The sequence below is a fragment of the Nesoenas mayeri genome (genome assembly GCF_963082525.1).
Source record: "Nesoenas mayeri genome assembly, chromosome: 3".
In the NCBI taxonomy this organism is placed as follows: Eukaryota; Metazoa; Chordata; class Aves; order Columbiformes; family Columbidae; genus Nesoenas; species Nesoenas mayeri.
Window position 1 is genome coordinate 86,720,276 of NC_137544.1, and position 21,427 is coordinate 86,741,702.

At 50.7% G+C, this 21,427-nt stretch overlaps 1 protein-coding gene across 1 annotated transcript; it reads left to right on the plus strand.

Annotated features, from left to right (window-relative positions):
* The first annotated feature begins 2,721 nt into the window (after positions 1-2,721).
* Positions 2,722-20,043, plus strand: TJAP1 (tight junction associated protein 1). The gene is made up of 9 exons (XM_080342723.1): positions 2,722-2,801; positions 4,372-4,425; positions 6,338-6,496; positions 9,736-9,764; positions 10,905-11,066; positions 11,713-11,779; positions 13,512-13,619; positions 14,332-14,415; positions 16,070-20,043. Exons 3-9 carry the CDS (start codon positions 6,371-6,373, stop codon positions 17,384-17,386), a joined length of 1,893 nt encoding a protein of 630 aa, XP_080198849.1. The 5' UTR covers positions 2,722-2,801; positions 4,372-4,425; positions 6,338-6,370; the 3' UTR covers positions 17,387-20,043.
* The last annotated feature ends 1,384 nt before the right edge of the window (positions 20,044-21,427 follow it).

The window sequence follows — 21,427 nt, forward strand, 5'->3', positions numbered from 1 at the left end:
TAATCCTCCTGAAACTCAATTTTAATCCAGGAGTCACTATAATGCTATTACTCAGATCTGAATTGTGAGCGTTAACATACAAGCAGAACTGAGATGCGAGTTTCTGCACTAGGAGCTGTCATCCTTTTATTTTAAAACGAGCTTCAAAGTAGCCAGCAGCATAATGGGTCTAAATGTGCTTTTAATTGAGATGCCTTCTCTGAATGAAAAGATCTCATTAAATGTTAAAATGTCCTTTAATAGCCTTGCAGTCCTTTTCCATCGTAATCAGTGCCAGCAGTCTACAGGTGCTGCTTTTAGCTTCACACAGCTTGCTTGCCTGCCCTGGACAAGACCTCTTGATGCAGTTATTGCATCATCCATCTTGCTGGTCAGTTGTCTTGATCGGGTTTACTGCAGCAGCTCCTCACGTAGTATGGTTTAAGACATGTGGAGGCTGAAGGTGCCTCTGTCCATTAGCACGGGAAGGCAACTGGACAAGTCTGTCTTGCATTTGCTTCTCATGATGCTAGAGAAGAGACATTGTTGCCTCCTAAAGCAGGATGTGCCAATGTCCTATGTTGGATATGCATTTGGAGTATAGGTTGGCCCACGCAGACTGAAAACCCTAGCTTAGCTGTGGTGATCAGATATGGGGCACAGGACAGTAGCAGCATTTTTTGTTTGTTTGTTTTTTTTACATGTCAGTATTGCATTTGGAGTTTTTTGGAGTATGTTGACTCTGTGATAGCCAATGAATGTTTTGTAGTGTTGCATTAGAAACAAATGTGATGGTGATTGTGTTTTGGCATGTAATTTCCATGTCATACAAGTTTATCTTTCTGAATTAAAAGCGAGGTTAAAGAAATGCTGCTTTTAAGATGAAAAGGATGGAAAGATGACACAGTGCCTGAATTAAGAAACATTCTCTGCAACGTAATCACTACATTTCTGTTGAGGAAGGGAGATTGCTGACTGTGAATTCTGGTAAGCAGACTGCTTTGTAAGGTCAGAAACAGCAATGCAAGAGGAGGTGATGATGAGGAAAACCCTGCAAGTCTTCTCCCTCTTTGCAGCAGCTGAACATTCCCTGCAACAGCAAGCAGGCAGAAACTGGGTGCATCCTAGAACCAAAGCTAAGTATTAGGTACCTCAGGCCTCAAGGGACTTGCCAAGTATCAGGAAGACAGCAGGTGCCTACAAATGTGTGTTTTGTTGTTTTGGTTTGGTTTGGTTTTTTTATTCAGTGCTTTCCCTCTCTTTTTCCAAAGGGTTCCTTTTGGGACCTTTTTTGTATGCTGTGGACCTCCTTCTTGTTACTGGAGACAAAGTGATGCTAACAGGGAGTGTTGTGGTTTTGCATGCGTGCCAAGTGACTGTTAGTTCTGTGGCCCTGTACAGAATAGTCGTAAGCAATTCTGTGCTAAATCACGTCTGTTCCTGGTGTATGGTGAAGGTTTTGCATTTCTTGGATCTCATAGAAACATAGCTACTCTGCAAGTGGGTTTTGCACTGAGGGATGCTCTCTGGTAAAAAACAGCTAGAGTCAAGCTTGCATGCTGCCTGTGCAGCTGTGCTCTGTCACTGCACTCTCACTGTGAAGAGGAAAGAGGTTGTGTGTGTTTCGTCTTTGTGAAGGGGTGGAGGAATCCTCAGCTTTTTTCATTAACAAAGCAAATTGTTAGGTTTCCACTGCAGCCTTCTGACCCTTTGTGTGTTCATGTCTGTTTGCCTGGAAGACGTGACTATTGCTGATGCTGCTGAGTGTGAGCCCAAGCCTCGTAGCTGTCAATGAGCCATTCCAGTGAAGCTGTAACTGTCACTGAGCTCAGAAATGAGGCTGGAACTACAGTGGGTAGTAGCCAGAAGACAGTAGAATTGGAGCTACTGCAGACACTACCCTGCAAGGAAGAGGACTGTAAATGTTAAGGAACATTACTGATGAGAGATGGAAAGAGTAGATAAAAGGAAGCAGGAGGTTAAGTTTCCTCTTGTATTACAGTGCTAATTAGAATAGCTCAAGAGCTACCTCCTACTTGTAGCTTCAGGCTAAAGCTGAGCTTCTCCAGGGTAGTCAGAATGTGGACTCCAGAGCAAGCTCCTTCAGAGACAGGCTTGTGAATAGCATGGTGAGAAGAATTAGTGCCTTATTCTATTTCTGGATATTACCTATATCCTTTTCTGCCTTGGAGCACAAGGTCTGTCCTGCAGAGAGTGCCTGCAGAGAGTGCTCTGAACGGAGGTGAATTGAGCCACCTTGGAATTCTCTCTCTGTGGTAGCAAAGGATGCTCAGGTATTCTAGGCAAGGAAGGCTTAACTGTGCTGATCAGGACAGGGAATTCTGTAGAAAAAATAACCAGCCTTGCTGTGGCATGGTGGTTGGAGCAGAATGACAGAAGCTGGATTCTGGATATTGGACAGGAGAGCTGGTGGGGAAGCAGTGACCCCTGGAGCCAACTAGAAAAAACAGCTGCCTTTCAGAGGTCAGTTACTGGTCTGCACAGGCATCCTACTCAGTGGAGAGATGGTTAAAAGACCTTCCTTTTCAGGGAGACAGTGAAGACAAGGAGCTTATTTCAATGGGGGGTCCTGGCATGAGGTAGTAGCCTCATGGTGCAGCAGTTTGCTGCTGACTCCTGGCTGTGGGTTGCTTTGCGCAAGCCAGGCTGTTTCCATGTGTTGTGCTGATAGGTGACTGACATCAAGTTTCCTTTCTCATGTTTCAGGAGCTGTTGGCCAGATGCTGCTGGATGCTGACAGGAGAAAGCTGATTTGCAGACGAGCGGCCAGAAATGTTTGGACACGTCGTCAGTTTGAATCTGTAAGTCCTTGTTTGAGGGGAAAATTGCCTGGAGGCACTGTGATTATTTAAGTGTTTCTGGAAAGTCTCAGATCTTGAGGGTAGGTTTCAAATCCTGGTATCTTTTCCAGGTAGGTGGGGATGAGATGGCGGGTAGCATAATTCCTGGCTCTGGGGTAGGAAGCAGGACAGTCCTGTCTGAGCCTGAGGAACTGTGTGGTGAGAAAGAGGGAGGCCTTTGGCGTGTTTGTTTTGAACACCTCTGCAATGGAAACGTGTGTGGACCCATGGATGCAGCTGTTCCTGGAAGCTGCTGCTTGTCTGCCAGCCCATATGGCTGGTGGTTTTGCCTTGATGCTGAACCAGCTCCTGATAGAAGTTGATGGAAAAGCAGATTCAAACTATGCTGGTCTGGTCCTTCCTGGAGGCGTACGTTCTCCCTTTCTCTCTCTTTCTCCCCCCATACTTTACAGTTTGCCCTGCAGAGCAGTTATGCTGTTATGAAGCTGTTTTTTCCTGTGCTAGTTGAGACCCGACTGTAGCATTGTAGTAAGGAAAGGGGCCAGACAGCTTGTTGGGGCAGGGCCAGCACTAGGGCACCTCTTCAGTTTGTTTTGGCAAACCTTGAGTTTGCGTGGCCCTGGTTGCCTGCCTGTTCCATTCACCTTCAATCTGGCTCTCCCTGTGCGTGTACAACTGCTCCACACCCTGCAGGCCTGTCCCACCTCCCAGGGCTTGGTGCCATTGACTGGGAAAAAGCAGCACAGCAGCAAAAGTGCACCAGGGAAGGCGAGGCTCTACTGTGGTCTTTCATGCCAGTGGCAGTGGTGGCCACAGAGCTATGCTCTTACAGCTGGCTCCCAGATCAACTCAGCTCTCTTCTTGTAGTGATGGGTACCCTAGGCTTTGAACAGAGAGGAAGGTTGTTTCTGAACTTGTGTTGGATCCCTAGTTGACTGGACACTATTTCAAAGAAACGTATGAGCGGCAAGGTAGAGCATGGTATGCTGCTTGCTGGAAGTCAGAGTAGCTTGCCTTCCTCTTGTAAAGGTATGGGTTATCACAGCTGTAGGTACAAGGGTGGAATGTTTTGGCTCAAATAAGAGTCTGATAATTGCCAACTCATTTGTAGGTGAGAAGCATACACTTAAAAGAATGGATGAGGTAATTGTTAGCATTACCAAGCTTCTGTACCAAAGACTTCACAGTTAGCATCCCGCTGTGGTAGCAGGGAAGATTTGTTGGGAGGGTCCCATTTCACAGGAGGTTTGTTTAGTCCTTCCTGGAACCAAGGTTTCCTTGAAGCTATTGCTTCATGAATTTTGAGTGTGTGGTCCCAGTTGCCTGAGTGCCTTGGACATGTCCTTGCCAGGTGCCTTTCCAGCTCTTGCCAGGCTATGTGGCCCAACCATCCCAAGCTAATTTCATTTACTTTCAGAAGATCTGATGTGGGTTGAGGCAGGTACCTAGAGTGAGAGTACCATCCAATTGTCTTTGGTTATAAACATTCCCTATTCCTTACATATTTATGGGGTGAGATTTCAAACTGGCTGTTTTGGTGGATGCTAAGCTATTTGTTTCTCTTCTTCAGGTCATCTGAGTGAGTGTCCCTGCTTCATGAGGCTTCGAATTTGAGCCCAGGCTGGTAAGTGCTCAGCCCTTCATGGGCTAGAGAAATTGTTGTCATTTCAGCTGGGGATATATCCACATGCATCTCCTGTCCTTAGCCTGGCAGGAATTGACATAAGGGTCCCCTAGATCACCTGTTTGATGGTGGGGTGTTGACAAGGCTGCTTCTGGTCAGGATTTCAGCATTTCTCTTTAAAGAAGAGAAATGTCTTTCCAGCAAGTCAGACCCATCTGTTTTGCTTGGGGATGCAGTGGAAATGTGCATTTGGTGTACTGGATGTGATTTTTCTGAAGTATTAGAGATCTCTTCACCTACTTGAGTCTTCTTAGGAGAAGGGACCTTGAGGGAATGACTGCAGCTGGGGGAAGTTTCCAGCATTCTGATGGTGGAGATTTACAGGTTAGTCCTAGGAAGTTGTTCATGTCTGTGGAAAGGCATGAGAAGCTTTTGTGAGCCTGTGTTTTTAGCAGAGTGGAGGACAGCTTGCAAATGTTCCTGTGAAGTGCAAAGTCTGGTGTCGCTTGGAGCTACTCTGTGCTTGGTGCAGTCACCTCACACTTGCCAGTCCTCCCAGGGGACTCAGTTTTAAGTGTCAAAAAGATGCAGCTAGGAAAGAGTGGATAAGAGTTGGAGAGAATTCTCAGAACTCCATTTAGACAACATGCAAAACTCCACTGGCCAAAACACAAAGCAAATTAAGTCTGCTAGGTCATCAGCCCAGTGGTATCCATTGACTACCTTGAAGGTAAGTGAATGGGAGTCAAATGGCCCTGCCTATAGAAGAAGGGAGAGGGTGATCTGAGTTAATGCAGGTCCTGCACTTGGAAGTGCTGCAGGTCAGGTGCTGAGGATTGCAGAGATGCTGGGCTTGATCAGTGTTAGGATCCAGGAAAGGAAAGGCGAATGAGAAATGGCTGCTTACCCCAACTATAGGGGGACTGTGAATGATGCATATGTTGTCCTTGGGGAAAGTCTGGTATCAGGCTCTGCAGGGACTACTTGGCATCTGCGAGACTTCTTGTCCTATGTACAATGAGGCGGCTGAAAATCTGGCTGCCTGGGGAGAAGTCTTTCTACCCTCCACTGCAGTCCCAAAGTAGTGGAAAGGAAGGAGATTATTCCATTTGTACAAGATAGCTGCTTTCCTTCTACCTTGTTTTCTGCTCTTGTACCGCTACTGCTCCTGCAGCAGGAAGAATCCTGCCTAGCACAGCTGGGGTAAAGGGACTAGTCTGGTCTTCCTGCTGGCGTTACTGCTACATGTTGCAAAATCTGGCCTTACAGACCAAAGTCAATGGCATTGCTCCCTAATTTGATGCCACCTGTGACTTGTGGGTGGTATTTGTCTTTTGTGACAGGCTGAGCAGTTGTAATGGTACAGTACCTCCTTCTGACAATCCTCCTGTGGTCTGCTCCATTGGGATTCCAGTGTAAGCCAGAAACTTCTGGGTTTGAGCTCTTTAATGGCTGGAGTCTCCTCCCACATAGTCCCTGTTGACAGTGACAGCACATGATCAATAACTCCTGCTCCAGCTGTCACTGGTGCCTGTGAGGCTTGCAGTTTCCATATTGGAAAAGGCCTTTCCTAAAGAGCCTAATCAATATGCTGCTGTGAGGTCTGTTCTCGTTTGCTATATATAATCTGGACACACACGAACTACGTGAGTGAGCGTGTGTAGAGGGGGGAGAGGATGTGCCAGCCCTCTGCTCTCACTGGCTGGGAGAAGGACACAGCTACCTCTTACTTTGCTCCCTCTCCTGCAGCTACCACTCAAGGCTTGTGGCCACATCCTTTCCGTGCTCTATTATCACTCTGCATGGGGACCTGCTCTGAGACTCCAGAGGAGCCGAATTCCTGCTGGGTCACTGCTAGGGTTCAATGGAGCACCCGTGACTCTCTCTTCTGTGCACTTTCTGCTGTTGGTAGGTAACCCGCTTTCAGAGCCACGCAGGTGGGAGGATGTCGAGCACAGCTCCATCGAAGAAGCCTTACCGCAAGGCACCCCCGCAGCATCGCGAGATCCGCCATGAGGTACCCATCATTCGTGACGACCAGGATGGAGTGATCTTGGCCGAGCAGAGTCAGGTAACGGCTTGCCGGGTGGCAAAGGGCTTAACACCATTGCAGCTGCAAACAGGGTTTAGTTACACCAAGGCAGGCCAGCTCAAGCAGGCAGAGGGGTTTGAGGTTTGCAACCTGAACTTGTCCTCATCGTGGTCCCTGGAGTCCAGCAGTGAGAAGGAAGTGACAGGGTGCAGAGGAGAGTTGAACGTCAAGAGCCAGACTGTCTCACCAGCACTTCCACGTGGTGGGAAGATGGGGCAGCGAAGTGGGAAGCGATGCCCAAATCGCGGTCGTGGGCACCTCAGCAAATTTGTGAGCCGTAGCATGGATACAGTTGTGGTGTCTGAAGATGAAAGACACCATCCCACTTGCTCTTTCAAGAGCAGAAGCCTGGAACGTTCACTTATGTTTAAAGAGCCTCCTGAAGTCCTGACACCAAGGAAGTTTCGGGCGTCCTCTCCACACCTGCCACTCAAAGGGATCCTGAAGCAAACCAACATGACAGGCCCATGCCCTGAGAGCTTACGCAAGTCCCGCTCAGTAGAGACACTTTCCCGTGGCCGTGGCTCGTGCAAGAAAAGTGATCCTCAGCTCTGCCTCAACCGCAGGGAGAAGCACTCACTAGAGCACAGCAGCAGCAGTGCTGCTGACTCTGTCAAGCGCAGGGAGAAGATCACAGAGGAAAAGCTGCAGTTCTCCAAATTCCTGGATGAGATTACCCAGCGGGTGCTGAGTCCCATCCGCTTGCGCTCACTGGGAGAGACCAGGGGAGCAGAACAAGACCAGAACTCTCCCCTCTTGTCCAGGAGCTCCATGCCAGAAGGCCAAGGGAAAGGTCACCTGCAAGGGGTCAAAACCAAGCATGCAACTGAAAGATCCTCCTGCTCAAGCAGAAGAAAAGCAGAAAAGAAATGTGAGGGACGGGGAGTGGCTTCGTGTGCCGGGGAGGCTGACAGAGCTTCCAGACTAAGAAAGAAACCGGTCCTTGGGAGGAAGGACAGTAAGGAAAAACTCCTTTCCTTGGAGAGGAGGGTAGTAGATCAGTATGAGCTGCAGCAGCTGACAGACCTGGGGCTGGCAGGGACATCCTCTGGGCAGCAGCACTCACTGTCTCCATGGAAGAGCAGTGCAGAGGGCAGAAGGGATGAAAGCAGTTCCTGTTCACGGCTATTACAGCCACACCATCTGTGTGCTAAACGTGGGCAGAAGCGTACAGTGGAGCTGAACTACCCAGAGAAAGGATCCTTCTCCACTCCAACACGCTGGAGTCGGGAGGAGGGGCCTGCCCCACCTAGATCCTCCCCTTCCTTCAGCCTGGCACTCAACAAGGTAGGTGCCAGGGCTACCGGCTTGCAGACAGGGGTCTCACAAAGGCCAAAGCCCCCACCTGGATCTCATCTAGTCTGTAATGCCAGTGGGGAGAGTGAGAGCAGGCCCCCAGACCTAATGCTGTGGGTGTTTAGTCACCAGAAGCTGCTCTCTTGTGGGGACCACTCATGGCTGTGCTACAAATTTGGTGTATCTTCCTGGGAGAAATCAGCTTCCCTTTGGCTCCAGGAGTTAGGAAGGCAGGAGCTGGTGCTGTTTTCCCCACTGCAGACTTCCCAGGCAGGTTGGAGACCCTCCAGGCTGTGAGGCAGCAAGCAGACAGCTCTGTTGTGTTGTCAGGAGGTGTTGGGATGCTCCCTGGACTTTGTGTGTGCCCTGTACCTGGCTGTCTTGGGGTATGGGATCTTTGTATGATGGCTGTTCAAGGTCTTTGTAAGCCTTCTCCTTTTTTCTCCAGCCTGATTTGGGGCCATCGCCTCATTTTAATAGGAATCTCATTATCACCTTTGCCTGGTCCCTAGTGTCTGCTGAATGTGTATTTGTGGGGTTAGAGGAGGCAGTTGCTAGGTAATTCTGCATGAATTAGCCGATTGCCACGTGAGGTCAGGATGTAAGAAAAGAATGGATTGATGCTTTGCCTTTAGGCACAGGCGGATGTATGCAGGTGGTAAGGACTGAATTGATGAAGCAAGCAGCCCTTTGATGTCTTAGGGCCAGCTCTGGGGTGGTTGGTTGCCTCATCCACAACTGTCTGTGGCATGGCTTCTCAGCCCAGAGCTGGCTATGACACCTAATGGACAATCTAAAGCAGGGGTGTCGGACTCATTTTCACCGGGGGCCACATCAGCCTCGCGGTTGCCTTCAAAGGGCCGAATGTAATTTTTTTTTACATTTATATAGTACAGGTCCATTCAGCTGAATTTTAGGACTGTACTGTATAAACGTAAAAAAAATTACATTCGGCCCTTTGAAGGCAACCGCGAGGCTGATGTGGCCCCCGGTGAAAATGAGCCTGACGTCCGTGATCTAAAGTATGGCAGCACTTTGGGTTTGTGCAGTGCTGCTGGTACCAAGCACCAAAAATAACCCATGGGCAGCTTGGACTTTGTGAGAATGATCACAGTCTGGGGCTTTCACAGAAAATACAGTTGCTTGTAGTGCTTATTAAATCTCTCCCGGCCATGCTGGCAGGTAGCAGCCATCTCACAGGTTAAATGTGGAGATTGCAAAGGCAGTAAGGATAGCTGAGCTGTGTGCTCTTGTCACTGTGCTGTGTCTCCTTGTTCTGCAGGTCCCTGCTCTAGCCGTCTCTGGGGATCTTGCCCAGAACATTCATTTCTTTTCCAGGCTTTTCTGACCTTTGGTGTTTCTTCTGGTGTCCTAGAATAGTTACAGTGGCTGGTTTCAGGTCAGCAGAAAGAAACCTTTTTCATAGCACAATGTGAGTGGTGTAAATGGTAGACACATTTTTCAGCTCCCAAATTATTCTCTCTTGTTCTTTTGTGGGGCTTCACGGGTGTTTTGATTGCTGTGGTGACAATTTAATCCTCAGTGTCTGCTGGCCTGTGAGATTCCTGCTACCCATTAACTGTGCATGTGGAGGGAGGAAGCTGAAACACCAGCTGAGGTGACAATGTTAACAAGAGATGCTGAGATTGCGCTGTGTGTAAGTAAAGTTAGCTAACTTGTGTGATGGTTTCTAGTCTAGCTCTTCTGCCCTGAACCAGAGCACACAGTCTACCTTGATATCCGACAGCTAAGCACTGTGTACAGATTCTAGCAGCTCTAACCTTGCCTAACATGACCTGTCAAGAGCAGGTGAGGAACAGTCACAGGTAGGGTCTAGCAAACACGAATCTGCCCTTTAGGACAGTGTGAGAGACCAGCTCCTCCTCTGAAAGAATCTCACAGCTGTTTTCTTCCCTGTGCAGGAACCCTTGACGGATGCAGAAAGGATGAAGTAAGTGTCCTGCTCCCCCTTTATGCCTGTCATACTGCAACTGTGTGGGTGCTGATTCCTCACATCCTGCCTGTGCCACCTGCAGAGCAAAGCTGACTGGCCCTGCAGGCTTCTCTTAGATCTTCAATCTTCTTGGGGCCATGTGGGCAGAGATTTAGTCTGGGCCTTGCCAATCTCTGCCTTGCATGTCTCTCCCTCTGGAGTGGGAGGAAACATAGGCCCCTGGTGCAGTTGCAAGCAGAGGAGTTGGTGGGTGTGAAAGAAAGTAGGAGATGAAGTCTAATGCAGGTGGAGAGACTAGTGCTTTTTTTAAACCCTTCTTGTTGTTGCCACTATTTCAGTGTAAGCCACCAGAAGCAGTATTTAGAGGCCTGCTGCTGACTGAGGATGAGAGCTGAGCCCTTTGCCAGTGGTGGTGCAGGACACAGACAGCTGCTAGCACTGAGGTCCAAGCCAGAGTGAGCAGAAAGCTTACACTGCCAGAGGGAAGCTGTGTCCCCAGCTTTCTCTGAGCAACTTAGCACAAAGGAATGAAAAACAACAGGAAATCCCTCTGACCACCAGGCATGTCCTGGCTGGGGAGGAATGGAGCAGTTTGTGTTGGAATGGTGTTGACTGGCAGCTGTGATCACATCTGTAAATGCACCCCACCACCTCTGCTTCTGGGCTTAAGGCTTTATCAAATCCTCTTTCCACCATGTATTAAAGGCGTGAGGGCTTTTGAACAGTTTCAGGGGAGGAGAAGATGATTTTACACTTTTTGCCTTCAACTCTTCTAACCTGGACTGGTATAAATTATTGAGAGAGTTTCATTCACCAGTGAGGGACACTGTAGCTGTGCATCTCATCTGGCAAGCGGGCTTTATCCAGGCACTGTAACCTGAGAGGGTGCTGGGAGCCATGGCTGGCCAGCTGGCTTGTGCTGCTCTGCCCCTGCTCCAGGAGACTTTGAGTCTCCCTCTCCTGACATAGATCCACCTCTCACTGCCTGTGTTGGAGTCTCCTGCCATTTTGGTTCCTAACTCCCTGTGTGAGGTCCCTGTGTGGGGTCTTGGGCCTGAGAGCAGGGTAGTGGGGTGGGGGTGCTGGTGTGGAGCACCCCTTGTGCACTCAGTGGTACCTTGTTCCTGTGTGCCACAGGCTACTGCAGCATGAGAATGAGGAGCTGCGCCGACGGCTGACATATGTGACTAACAAAATGGAGGCAATGGAGAGAGAGCTGGAGTCAGGTCAGGACTACCTGGAGATGGAGCTGGGCCAGAACCGTGAGGAGCTGGAGAAATTCAAGGACAAGTTCCGTAGGTATGAAAAAGAAAATGAGAGGGGTAGAGTTGGAGAGATCCTTCTCACCAAGGACTCCCTCAGCTGGCGTGAGCAGGCTGTGCCCTGTTGTGTAAATAAAAGGCACGCTGCATCCTCAGAAAGGTGCACCCCCAGACTGTAGGGGAGTTACAGTCTCTGCAGCTATTAATTCTTCCAGGGTATGGTGTAGGAATGCTGTCAGTGAGAGGGGATGACAACAACAGGGGATTTTTCACCTCTTGGGTGTAAGGCAGGATTGAGCTCAGATGGTTACCCCATATGTGCAAAAAGAGCCACTGGTGACTGTAAGAAAATATGTCACCACTTTACCTGAGAAGTACCTCAGTTAAAAATCAGTGCCAGTCACTGGTCACATGCTTGTATGTGCCATAGCTCAGAGGAGCCCTCCAAAGTCATTCACACCCTTCCCTGCGAGATCCTTTCATGCAGCCAACTTCATCTTGCCTCCAGTAACCTGGAATCTGAAGGCCATTATGTGGCAGAGGTGACACGTAGCTAGTATGGCTGGTTGTCTTAGTACCGGTCTTTCTGGAGTTGTGGAGTTGGTGGTTTGCTTGGCACCTATGAAGGGGACTTGAGTAGATGCCTGAGATCCATTCCCTTGTATACAATCTTTTTCCTGTAGGTTGCAGAACAGCTACACTGCTTCACAGAGAACCAACCAAGACCTGGAGGAGAAGCTGCACGCCCTGGTAAGTGGCCTATCAAGTCACTACAGAGAAGAGGTAGAAGAGACCCATGTGTCCTAACAGATGGGGGAAGGGGCCCTGTCTTTACCCAGCAGAAGTGGCAGTGGGTGAGGGGTGAGATTCTGGCCATGGCCATCTACTCCCTGTTCCAGCTGGTGTCATTAAGTGTTTTCCTGATTTACTGAGCCCCTACTTGGCACGTGAGCTTTGGTTCCCCACAACATAACTGCATGGTATTCCGTCGTGTTGCTTCAGTCCCTCTCAAAGTGCCAGCGATGTGTCAGCTGGTCTTGGGGTGGTCATCCTGGGAGGATGGGGGTGGTCAGAGCAGAGCCAATGTGCGTGTATGTCTGTGGTGTGCATTCATAACACTCATGGCTGTTTCTTTTCTCTCCCTCCCCCTTTCTCTCTCTCTTTCTCTTTCTCCTCCCCACGCTGCTGCTGGCACACGCTGGGCGCACTCACCTCTCAGGCCTCTCTCAGCCAAAGCTGGATTTTTGCAGTTGCGTCTTTTCGTTTGTGTGTTTTTTTCTTTCTCCTCTTTACATGTTTCAGCCTGTTGGTTTCATTGTCAGCCCCACACACACCATCCCAGATGGAGGGGCCCCAGCCCTCGTCCAGCCAAGGGCTCACCTGGTATCCAGCAGCTGCCCGCAGATGCAGCAGGTCCCAGCTTGCAGTGCTCCAGCTCAAGAGTGCTTGACTCTGGGCCTGCTGGAGCATGGTGTGTTGGGAAGTGGTGCCCATAAGCTGTGGCACTGCACAAGATGTGGATGGCTGTGAGCTTTGTTTGCTCCCTTTCCTTCCACTTCTGGGCTGTGAGCAGGCAAGTCGAACAGCTGAGGTGCTGATTACCTCCATGAAGCCTAGGATGAGATTTCTTTGGTTCTAGCACTTGAATTTCTTGGGTTAATACTATTGTGCTAGTGCCTGAAGAGACTATGTATGTGGGAAGCGTTGTTCTCTGCTAACCCTTTGTGTGTTGCTGTGCTGTACCCCTGATGCACAGCTGGGCCCTGATGGCCACAGCCTCAGAGCACCCTTGGGCAGTGTTGGAAGAACTTCTTGAGATAGGGGTGTCTTGGTTGTTCTGAGCTGTTTCTCTCTCTGTTGTTACATCTAGGTCTCTGTTGGCCCTGTACCTCAACTGTTACGGAGTCTAAAGAGGCAAGATTGCCTGCTTTAGAGAGAGCATTAACTGAGCTCCAGATAAATATACACAGGTCCTTTTTCTTACTAGAGCAAGGCTTAAACTCTTTTAGGATGGTGCCTCTCCCTGCCAATATAACATTTTTTCCATTCAGTGTTGACTGCTGGATCCTTATGGGCAGTGTTCTCGTTCTGTTGCCTCAGAAAAGAAGGGTGGGTATGACAGGCTCAGAGATCTTTGCTGCCAGTGACAGGATGGTACTGATCACTCAAACCCACTAGCTTTCCACCTGGCACCATGTGAACCAGAGTAGAGAGGAAACATTGTTCTGCTGCAAGAAGAGGTACTTCTTTAAGGAGGTTCAAACTCAACCTGTTGTCTCTGTAACTTGCAGAGTGGCTGGCTCCATTTGGCCTTTGGAGTCACTCCCTTGGTGAAGAACGAGGCTGTCCCCCTTGTCTGTCTGTCTGAAAGTTTTTGTATCCCAGCTAAACATGTCATTGTGCTATGCTTGGGCTGAGGTGGGTGGGAAAGCCAGGTTCTTCTGGGCTGCAGAGTTTTACACCTGGTGTTCTTGCATCTCAGATTAAAAAGGCAGAGATGGACCGCAAGACGTTGGACTGGGAGATTGTAGAGCTCACTAATAAATTGCTTGATGCCAAAACCACCATCAATAAGCTGGAGGAACTCAATGTAAGTGTCAGTTTGCAAATGTCTGTGGAAGTGTGAGGTATGGGCTTTCCCTGTTGTTCAAGGTCATTAGTGTAAAGGAGCATGTGAATTACTTCAGTGTGTATGAAAGTATGGGAGCTGTACACAACAGTAGGGACAGACAAACAGAAAAGGGTCTGAGGGGTTGAGCAAGGAAGACCTGATCTTCAAGTTTGATGTATTTGCTCTTTTGAGCTCAGAGTCTGACCTGAGTCCAGGCTGTAGCAACAAGGGGGTCATTTACTCTAGAGCTGGGAGGGAGCTGATGCCTTTTCTACACCATTACTGTAGAAGTTCCTGAATCCAGTGCTTGTTTCTGTTAACTGCTCTCAACTCCCTCCAGCCTGTCTGTCTGCAAGATGCCTGACATCAGGCAGTGTCTTCAGGTGTGTCTGAGAGTTCTGGGATGGGATAGCAAATCTGGTAGGACTTGTGGAGAGTATTAAAATCTCCAGAGGGAGAAGGGGTGATACCCTGACAGGGTATATGTCTGGAGCAAGGGCTGGATTTGAAAGGGAGAGCTTGGCTGAATCGTAAGAAAATACATTGGGATGTGGGGAGAAGGGAATGGCAGGTGCATTCATGAGTGATTCATTAGATGCCTCCTCCTGCTTCTGTTCGGTCAGGTGGCACCTTTTCGAGTAAGAGATCAGGCCAGTCTGACACTGTTGCACACCTGTGCCCTTTCTTGCAGGAACGCTATCGACAGGACTGTAACCTTGCGGTACAGCTGCTCAAGTGTAACAAGTCCCACTTCAGGAACCACAAATTTGCTGATGTGAGTAGCAGTCCTGCTGAGGTGGGGAAGAAGGGCTCATAGTCTCTGCCTGCATCTTGCATTCTCTACAGGGCTGTCAGCCTCTCATCCTTCAGCCTCAGATAGAGGTCTGGGGGGGCTCCTGTTCCCACTCCAACTCCCAAGGCAGCACAGAGCCTCTGCCATCTCCTCTTTCACGCCAGCTCTGTTTCACAGCTCAGCCAGGAGCTGTTATAAAAAGCACAATAACCTTGAATTTGATAGCCTGCTGGGTGCCTGATGGGAGCTGGCAGGAAGACAGACCTCTCTCTTACCCTGCTCTGTCCTCTTCTATTCCTCACCTGGCCACATGGAAGGGCCATGCTGCCTGATAAGGAGTCAAACAGCAGTAGTCTGGCCTTGCTTCACTTCTTACTTTGAGGAGAAATGTGGGAGGCAGCATTCAGGGTGTCTTTTAGGCTTCTCGAATGGGAGAAGTTGGTACCATCTCACACTCCCCCTTGTGGGATATGTTCAGCTCATCCTGCCTTCAGGATGAGCAAAGATGGAGTTTAGGTCTTTCGCATCAGTGAATCACTTCTTTTGTTGGAAGTGTCCTTCAGGTCCTTACCCCAGCCCTCTCTTTGCCATACCCCTAGTCTCCATCCCGCCTAATGTTCCTCTAAGCAAAACCATATGCTTTTCTTTTTTAACTTAGCAGGTGACCAATATGTCACCCTCCCCCATTGTGTCTCAAATTAGCACTCTTGAGGTCAGTGTATCAGTTACTGCTGGGGTAACCTTGACCTCTCTCCCAGCTGTCTCCCCTCCCTGGAGCTTTGAATTCTGCCCCCCAGAGCGCCACGTCCCAAGTAGCTGCCACTGGAGGGGGTGTAGTGCTGAGCAGCTGTGCAGTCTGCTTCACAGCCAGCTGTTGTCATGCAGGTTGGCCTGTGTCCCCAGCCTTGGATGCAGTTTCCTTCTGGCTGTGATGAGACACTGAGTGGCTTGTGGAGCTCTGTTCTCTACTTCATGCTGTGCTGTGCACGGTTGTGGTGACCATGGTGAGGGCAGCTTGGCAGGGTGATGAGGAGAGCAGTAGTGCTCATTTGCAGGACAAAGAACAGTGCTTACCCTCTGTTGAGACCCCAGTCCTGCGGCTATGGTAGTAAAGCCCTTGTTTGCCTCTCTGAAATGGACAGAGCAAGGAAGTGGGATGAGGTGGTGGAGTTGGTGGGAACAAGGGAAAGCATCGATTCTGGTTGGCAGGCAGGCTGCCAAGGCAGCACGGCTGCAATTACCACATTTGGGGAGCACTGCTGATCCCAGCACTGGAGGCTGTTGAGTCACTTCAGTGCAACCACCAGCTAATTTTCCACAGATCAATAGACCCCTTCCTGGCCCTTGTCTCTCAGCTCACAGGCATGGGGGACTGAGCCTGTTTTCTTCATGAAACGTGGCCTGTGAGCCACCGCCTAGGAACATGAGTGCTGTTACAGCTAGAGAGCCTTGTTAGTCCCTCGTGGGGCAGGTTTGCTTTGGAAACATATACCCTTCTCAGGCAAGGTAGGTGAATGTTAAGGTCAAGATAAGGAGTACAAAGTGTAACCATGAAGGTTGATTGGAAAAGGCACATTATTTGGAACTAGATGGCTTGTGTGCACCACCATTCTAATGTCTCTTTTCTTCTCCTTAGCTTCCCTATGAGCTGCAGGACATGGTCAATAAGCATTTGCACAGCACACAGGAGTCTGCAGGCCCTGGTCAAGAGACAACCCACACCTTGTCTCCATCTGATGTTGTGCCCACCTCAGTCATTGCCAGAGTCTTGGAGAAACCAGAATCTCTGGTTCTGAATTCAGCCAAGTCTAGCAGCGGCAGCTGTCCCATGGCTGAGGATGTCTTTGTGCATGTGGACATGAGTGGAGCCCCTCCTGATGCCTGCAACAGCGCAGGGCAGGTGAGGAAGGAGGGAGGAGATGCGGGGAAACAGCAGAATGGTGGTTGCAAGCCGCAGAGCAGTGTGGAAAGTGTGCCAGAGGAGGTGCCTGCCTTCGAGAAGCTAAGCCCATACCCTACACCCTCACCTCCCCATCCTATGTACCCTGGGCGCAAAGTGATTGAGTTCTCTGAGGACAAGGTAAGGATCCCAAAGAACAGCCCCCTGCCCAACTGTACATATGCTACGCGCCAGGCCATCTCCCTCAGCCTGGTACAGAGCGAAGATGAGAGCTGCGACAGGCACCGGACGCTCCCCAACAGCCCTGCCTCGGAAGGACGCCGTTCGACCTCCAGCTGTTCCTGTCAGCAGTCCCCCAAAACAGCCAGGGCTCACGGCTCTTCACAGAGCAGCCCCTTCAGCAGCCCTCCCCAAATCCCGAGCGCCTTCGCCAGCTCTGCCAGCTCCGAGGAGGACCTGCTGGCCAACTGGCAGCGTATGTTTGTGGACAAGGCACCTCCCACCTCAGAGCGGGTGCTGATGAACCGCACAGCTTTCAGCCGTGACACAGCCCCCGACCTCCAGAAGAGGTTCAGCCGCTCCATGCAGGAGCTGGGTAGGGCAGCCTCAGCTTACTCGGATGGTGAGGAGTCTGCACAGAGCTGCAGCTGGACTGTGAGCCGGGAGTCAAGTGTGGACACAGACAGCACCGAGTCCAGAGCCCGCAGGAGCCATTTCTCCTCAGACTATGGTACAGATTTCTCCCAGGATGAAGCCCAGAAGCTGTTGCAGGAAAGTGGTGGAGGCGCTGCTGAGCCTGGAAGCCCCTCACCAGAGAAGCACAAGGACTATGTGGACCTTGGCTTGCCTGAGAGCCCAGCGGAGGAGAGAGAAATGTTGCTCCAGGGAAGCAAGGAGATCAACCAAGGAGGTGCCCAAGAGGAAAGTGGAGAAGGCAGGGTCAAGCCTCCCTTCAGTCGGCCACACCGCAGCCCCAAGAGGATGGGGGTCCACCACTTACATCGCAAGGACAGTCTGACGCAAGCCCAGGAGCAGGGCAACCTTCTCAGCTGAGGCAGGGCAAAAAGCAGCCACACACTGCAGAGCTGTGGAATGCCTCCATCTCTCCACCTTCTGAGGGAGAAACCTCCCTTAGTACCCTCCTCCTGGGGGGGCTCTGCTCTCAATTTTTGTATTTATTCTCTTCTTTTGCTACCTGAAAGAGCTGAGGTCCCCCTTCCCTGGCACCTCAGACCCACAGTACTAGCATACACACTGTGCAGAAGCATGCCCACTGCCCAGGCACACTCGCAGCTCTCTTCACAGCCTCACACTGGTGCCTGTACCAGAGCTCGTTCTTGGTACCCCTTGTCCTGGTGCCTGTGCCTCTTTACGCTCGCATCTTCCTTCCCCTTTCCCACTCAGGTACCTGAGGCCCTGGGTGCTCTCACAATGATTGCCCGCAGCTGCTCTGCTCTCTTTTAACATGTGCCAACAGGGCAGCATGCCTGCATGGTGGTGTCTGATTCCCTGGGAGCCCCCAGGGGCTGTGAGTGGGGCAGGAGGACTCTCCCAGGGGGTGGCTGCATGCCTCTGGGGATGTGCTGGGATTGCTGGTGTCTCATTTTCCTGCTAGGTTTTGTTTTCCCCAGCTGCCTACTGTGTGGTTCTCCAAAATCTGCCTCTGCAGGTCCACATTGCTTCGTTCCCGCTCCCGGCCCCCACTGGGGCAACGCAGGGGTGCTGTGGCGTGGGACACAGGTGCCGTCTGATGAGGTGGTTTGGGGAGGCACTGCCTGCAAGGCGCTGGGGTTTGTGTTTGTGTGTCTCCTCCTTCACACCTCTTCCCCCACTCCCTGTGCTGTTGTTTTGTTTGAATGGTGCTGATGCTTTGCTCTTGGGTGGGCTTCTTTCTTCTTTCCAAGCCTTTGGTTTTGGGGTGTATTGTTTTTTCTTTCTCCCCACCCTGCATAAACAGAGACAGCTGTTGGCAGCCAGTCTGATGCCTGTGTTGAGGGTGTGTTGAGGTGGTTCAGCTCTCAGAGCTGCACTTCCCTCTGATCCTGGCCCTCCTGCCTGCAGCAACCCCTCCAGACTCGAGAACAAGGTCTCACCTCGGGCGAGCAAGGTGTGAAGGATGCTGCTGGGCTTTTCTGGGCAGGGCTTGGTGCGGGGCCGGCAGGGATGCAAGGGCAGCGCGTTGAGGCGCTGCTCCCTCCAGACGCACTACCTCACAGTTTGGCAGCAGCCCTTTGCCAGGGTCTCCTCACACCCCCTTCTCTTGGGGAGCTCCAGGCTCTCTCTGGGGCCTCCCCACCTAGGTGGGTCCTCTCTGTGTGTTTTTCCTAGTGTAGTGTGATATTGTGTGACTTTTCTTCTCAGTCTTGTGTGCTTGGTGTCTTAGGGGGGAGGGATGGGCAGAGGTCTGTAGATGTAGGTATTTTTTTTGAGGGCTTAAAAAGCCCAGGTGTCCTGTTTTATTTTTGTCCTGTGCCCTTGTCTGTCTGGTGTTTTTTGGCTCCTGTGGGGATGCGACGCAGAGAATAGCCTGGTTCCCTGCGCCGTGCCCCCCTCAAGCCCCACTGGCTGTCCCCAGCCTGCTGTCTGGTTTTTGAGTTGGGTTTGTGTTGTCCTCCCACCTTTCTCAATGAGGGCTCTTCACTGGGCTGTAGGAGACCAGCCCCCTGTCTGGGAGGGAGCTCCCGTTCTTGTGCTTACAGCAAGATGTGCAGCCAAGAGCTGCCTGGGGGCCCTGCTTCCCTCTCCAAACCCATCTCTGCAAAGGGCTTGCAGCTGGGGCTTCAGCTCGAGCCTGGAGGCTGCAGGGCCCATGAAAGGGAGCTGCAGGCCTTTCTGGTGGCTATGTAGGTAGCTTTATGTACTGTGGCTGGAGCCGCCACCTACACACTCGCCTTGTTTCCCACCTCAAACAGTTGTGGAGCTGGTTGCCACCTGGCAGCAAGGTGGGACTCAGTATTTCACTACAGTATTTTGCTTGATACCTTTGCAAACAGGCTGGTGCTGAGAGCAGGAGCCATCTCTGAGCCTGCAGGATGTTTGTCTCCCCTGTCCTGAACATGGTGGTGGGGTCCCTGCATTTGCTTTCATCAGCCACTCCACTGCTGCATTTCTTCTGTTCTCCAGTGTTGCTGAGGGCTTGCATCTGCAGCAGCTGCCCGCTCCTGCCTCATGGACATCACCTGGGAGCAGATGCTCACTGAGTGAGGGGCTCTGGCTCTGAGGCTGCTGGTGGCCTGCCTGTGGGACAGCACAGCCACTTGGGCAGCGGGGGAGGCATTGCCCCTCAGGGCTCCACCCCATCTCCCCTGAATCCTGGTGTGCTGGTCAGGGGACAAGACCTTCTCTTGCTGGAGTAGCTGGTGCTGATGGTGCTGGGCAGAGCCAGCTTCCATCTGCTTTTGGTCAAGGTAGGCTTAAAAGGAAAACAGTGGAGAAATGGGGGGTGGCAGAGGCATGCCCAGTGCCTCACCAGATGCTTCTGCTTCACAGCATCGGGCTGCTGGCAGAGGCCGAGGGGGAGTGGTGGCCTCAAGAGGAGCAGAGCCCTCTCCCGATGGGCACGGTGCCTGCCCTCTGCACTCCTGCTCACCTCCAGCAGGATTGGCTCTGGGGCCTTGAGCTGACCCTACTTTCAGTGTCCCAACTCCAGACTGTTAATCTGTAACTAAGGTGTTTTTTTTCTGAAATTTTCAAACTGATGTATATTTTAAGAGCAGAAATAAACTATTTTAAAAGTATGTGGCAATGGCTATAGCATTCTTTCTGTTGGTTAAGACCCAGACCAGAGCAATCCTGAGCATGTCAGGGAGCAGAGCCTCTCGTGGTACAATGTCCCAAGATTGCTGAACTACGTGTGCCACCCACTAGCTCTTCCAGGGAGAGTGATTTTGTGACCTCTAGGCTTTCCAGGGGGCTCTGAATTCACTGGTGATCGCGAGTGCCCACTTTAGCAGCAGCCTGGTTCAAGGTGTTTGTGTGAATTAAGTCGTCTGTGTTGGAGAAGAGGCGCAGTCACGGAGTGATGTGTGGGATGAGCGGTGTTTTACGTCTGTAATCGTATCCATGCTCTGGAAACTGCCCTCTGGGTCTGAATGCAGATGGTCAGCTCAGACCAAGCCTGCAGACCAGAATCTGCCATTCATAGGAGCACTTGTGTCACTTTTGACTCAGAAGCTGACAGGGGCTTAAAAATCAGGCAGATTGTTTATTAACGTTTCCTGGAGTTGCCTGTTTAAATCCTGCGTGCAATTTTCTCCTTAATTGAAGGCTGTAAAGGCGAGGCTTGTTCTGTGAAAAAGGCTACAGTGGAGCCTGTTGTGCTGTAACCACTCTCAGTGTTACATTGTAAATGCTGCGTACCTCATTTCAAGTATTTTGCTGGCTGGCCTGTCTTGGCACAGATCTCCATGTGGTGATCTAGGATGAGATGTAGCTAATCCCTTTAATAGTTGTTGGTTTTCTTGAAACCCCAGCTCTCACAAATGTGTGAGAGTTTTAGTTCTCCATTTCAGAACCTGAGTTATGTAGGAACATGTAACATTGCTCCTCTCTGGAGTCTATAGGAGTTTTACAATTCTAGTGTCAGTATTTTGTGTTTTTTTTAATTTGTGTGAGGAGGGAGAACAGGTTGATAAGACACCCCTGACAGGAAGTCTTAGAGAGGGAGTTCCTGTAGGATATCAATATGCACACTTGGAAGCATTTCCTTATCGTGTTGAGTGATGCTGCAAAGGTCAGAGGGCTGTGATGAAATTCCCTCCATCTCCCAAGTTATGCTGCCTGTGCCCTTCTGACCTAGGTGTATACAAAGTGTAGCACAGGAAGAGTTTCTTGTTTCATTGTTCCCATAATTAATTATTTTATTCTGTGTTCCCTTGAGTAGCAGCTGCTGCCACAATTTAATTTTCCAGCCTGATCCAAGCCTTGAAACACGATCTTCTTGCCTACCTCTGGCAAAGGGCGCTTGGCTGAGCAGTGAAACCTGCAACACTGGTGTGGGCTGAAGCCTTCACCCGAGGGTGCAGGGCTGGTGCCAAGCTCCCTGCAGATAGGCCCTAGTGCAGCCCTCTCCCTCCTGGGCTGGGGGGAGGCCTG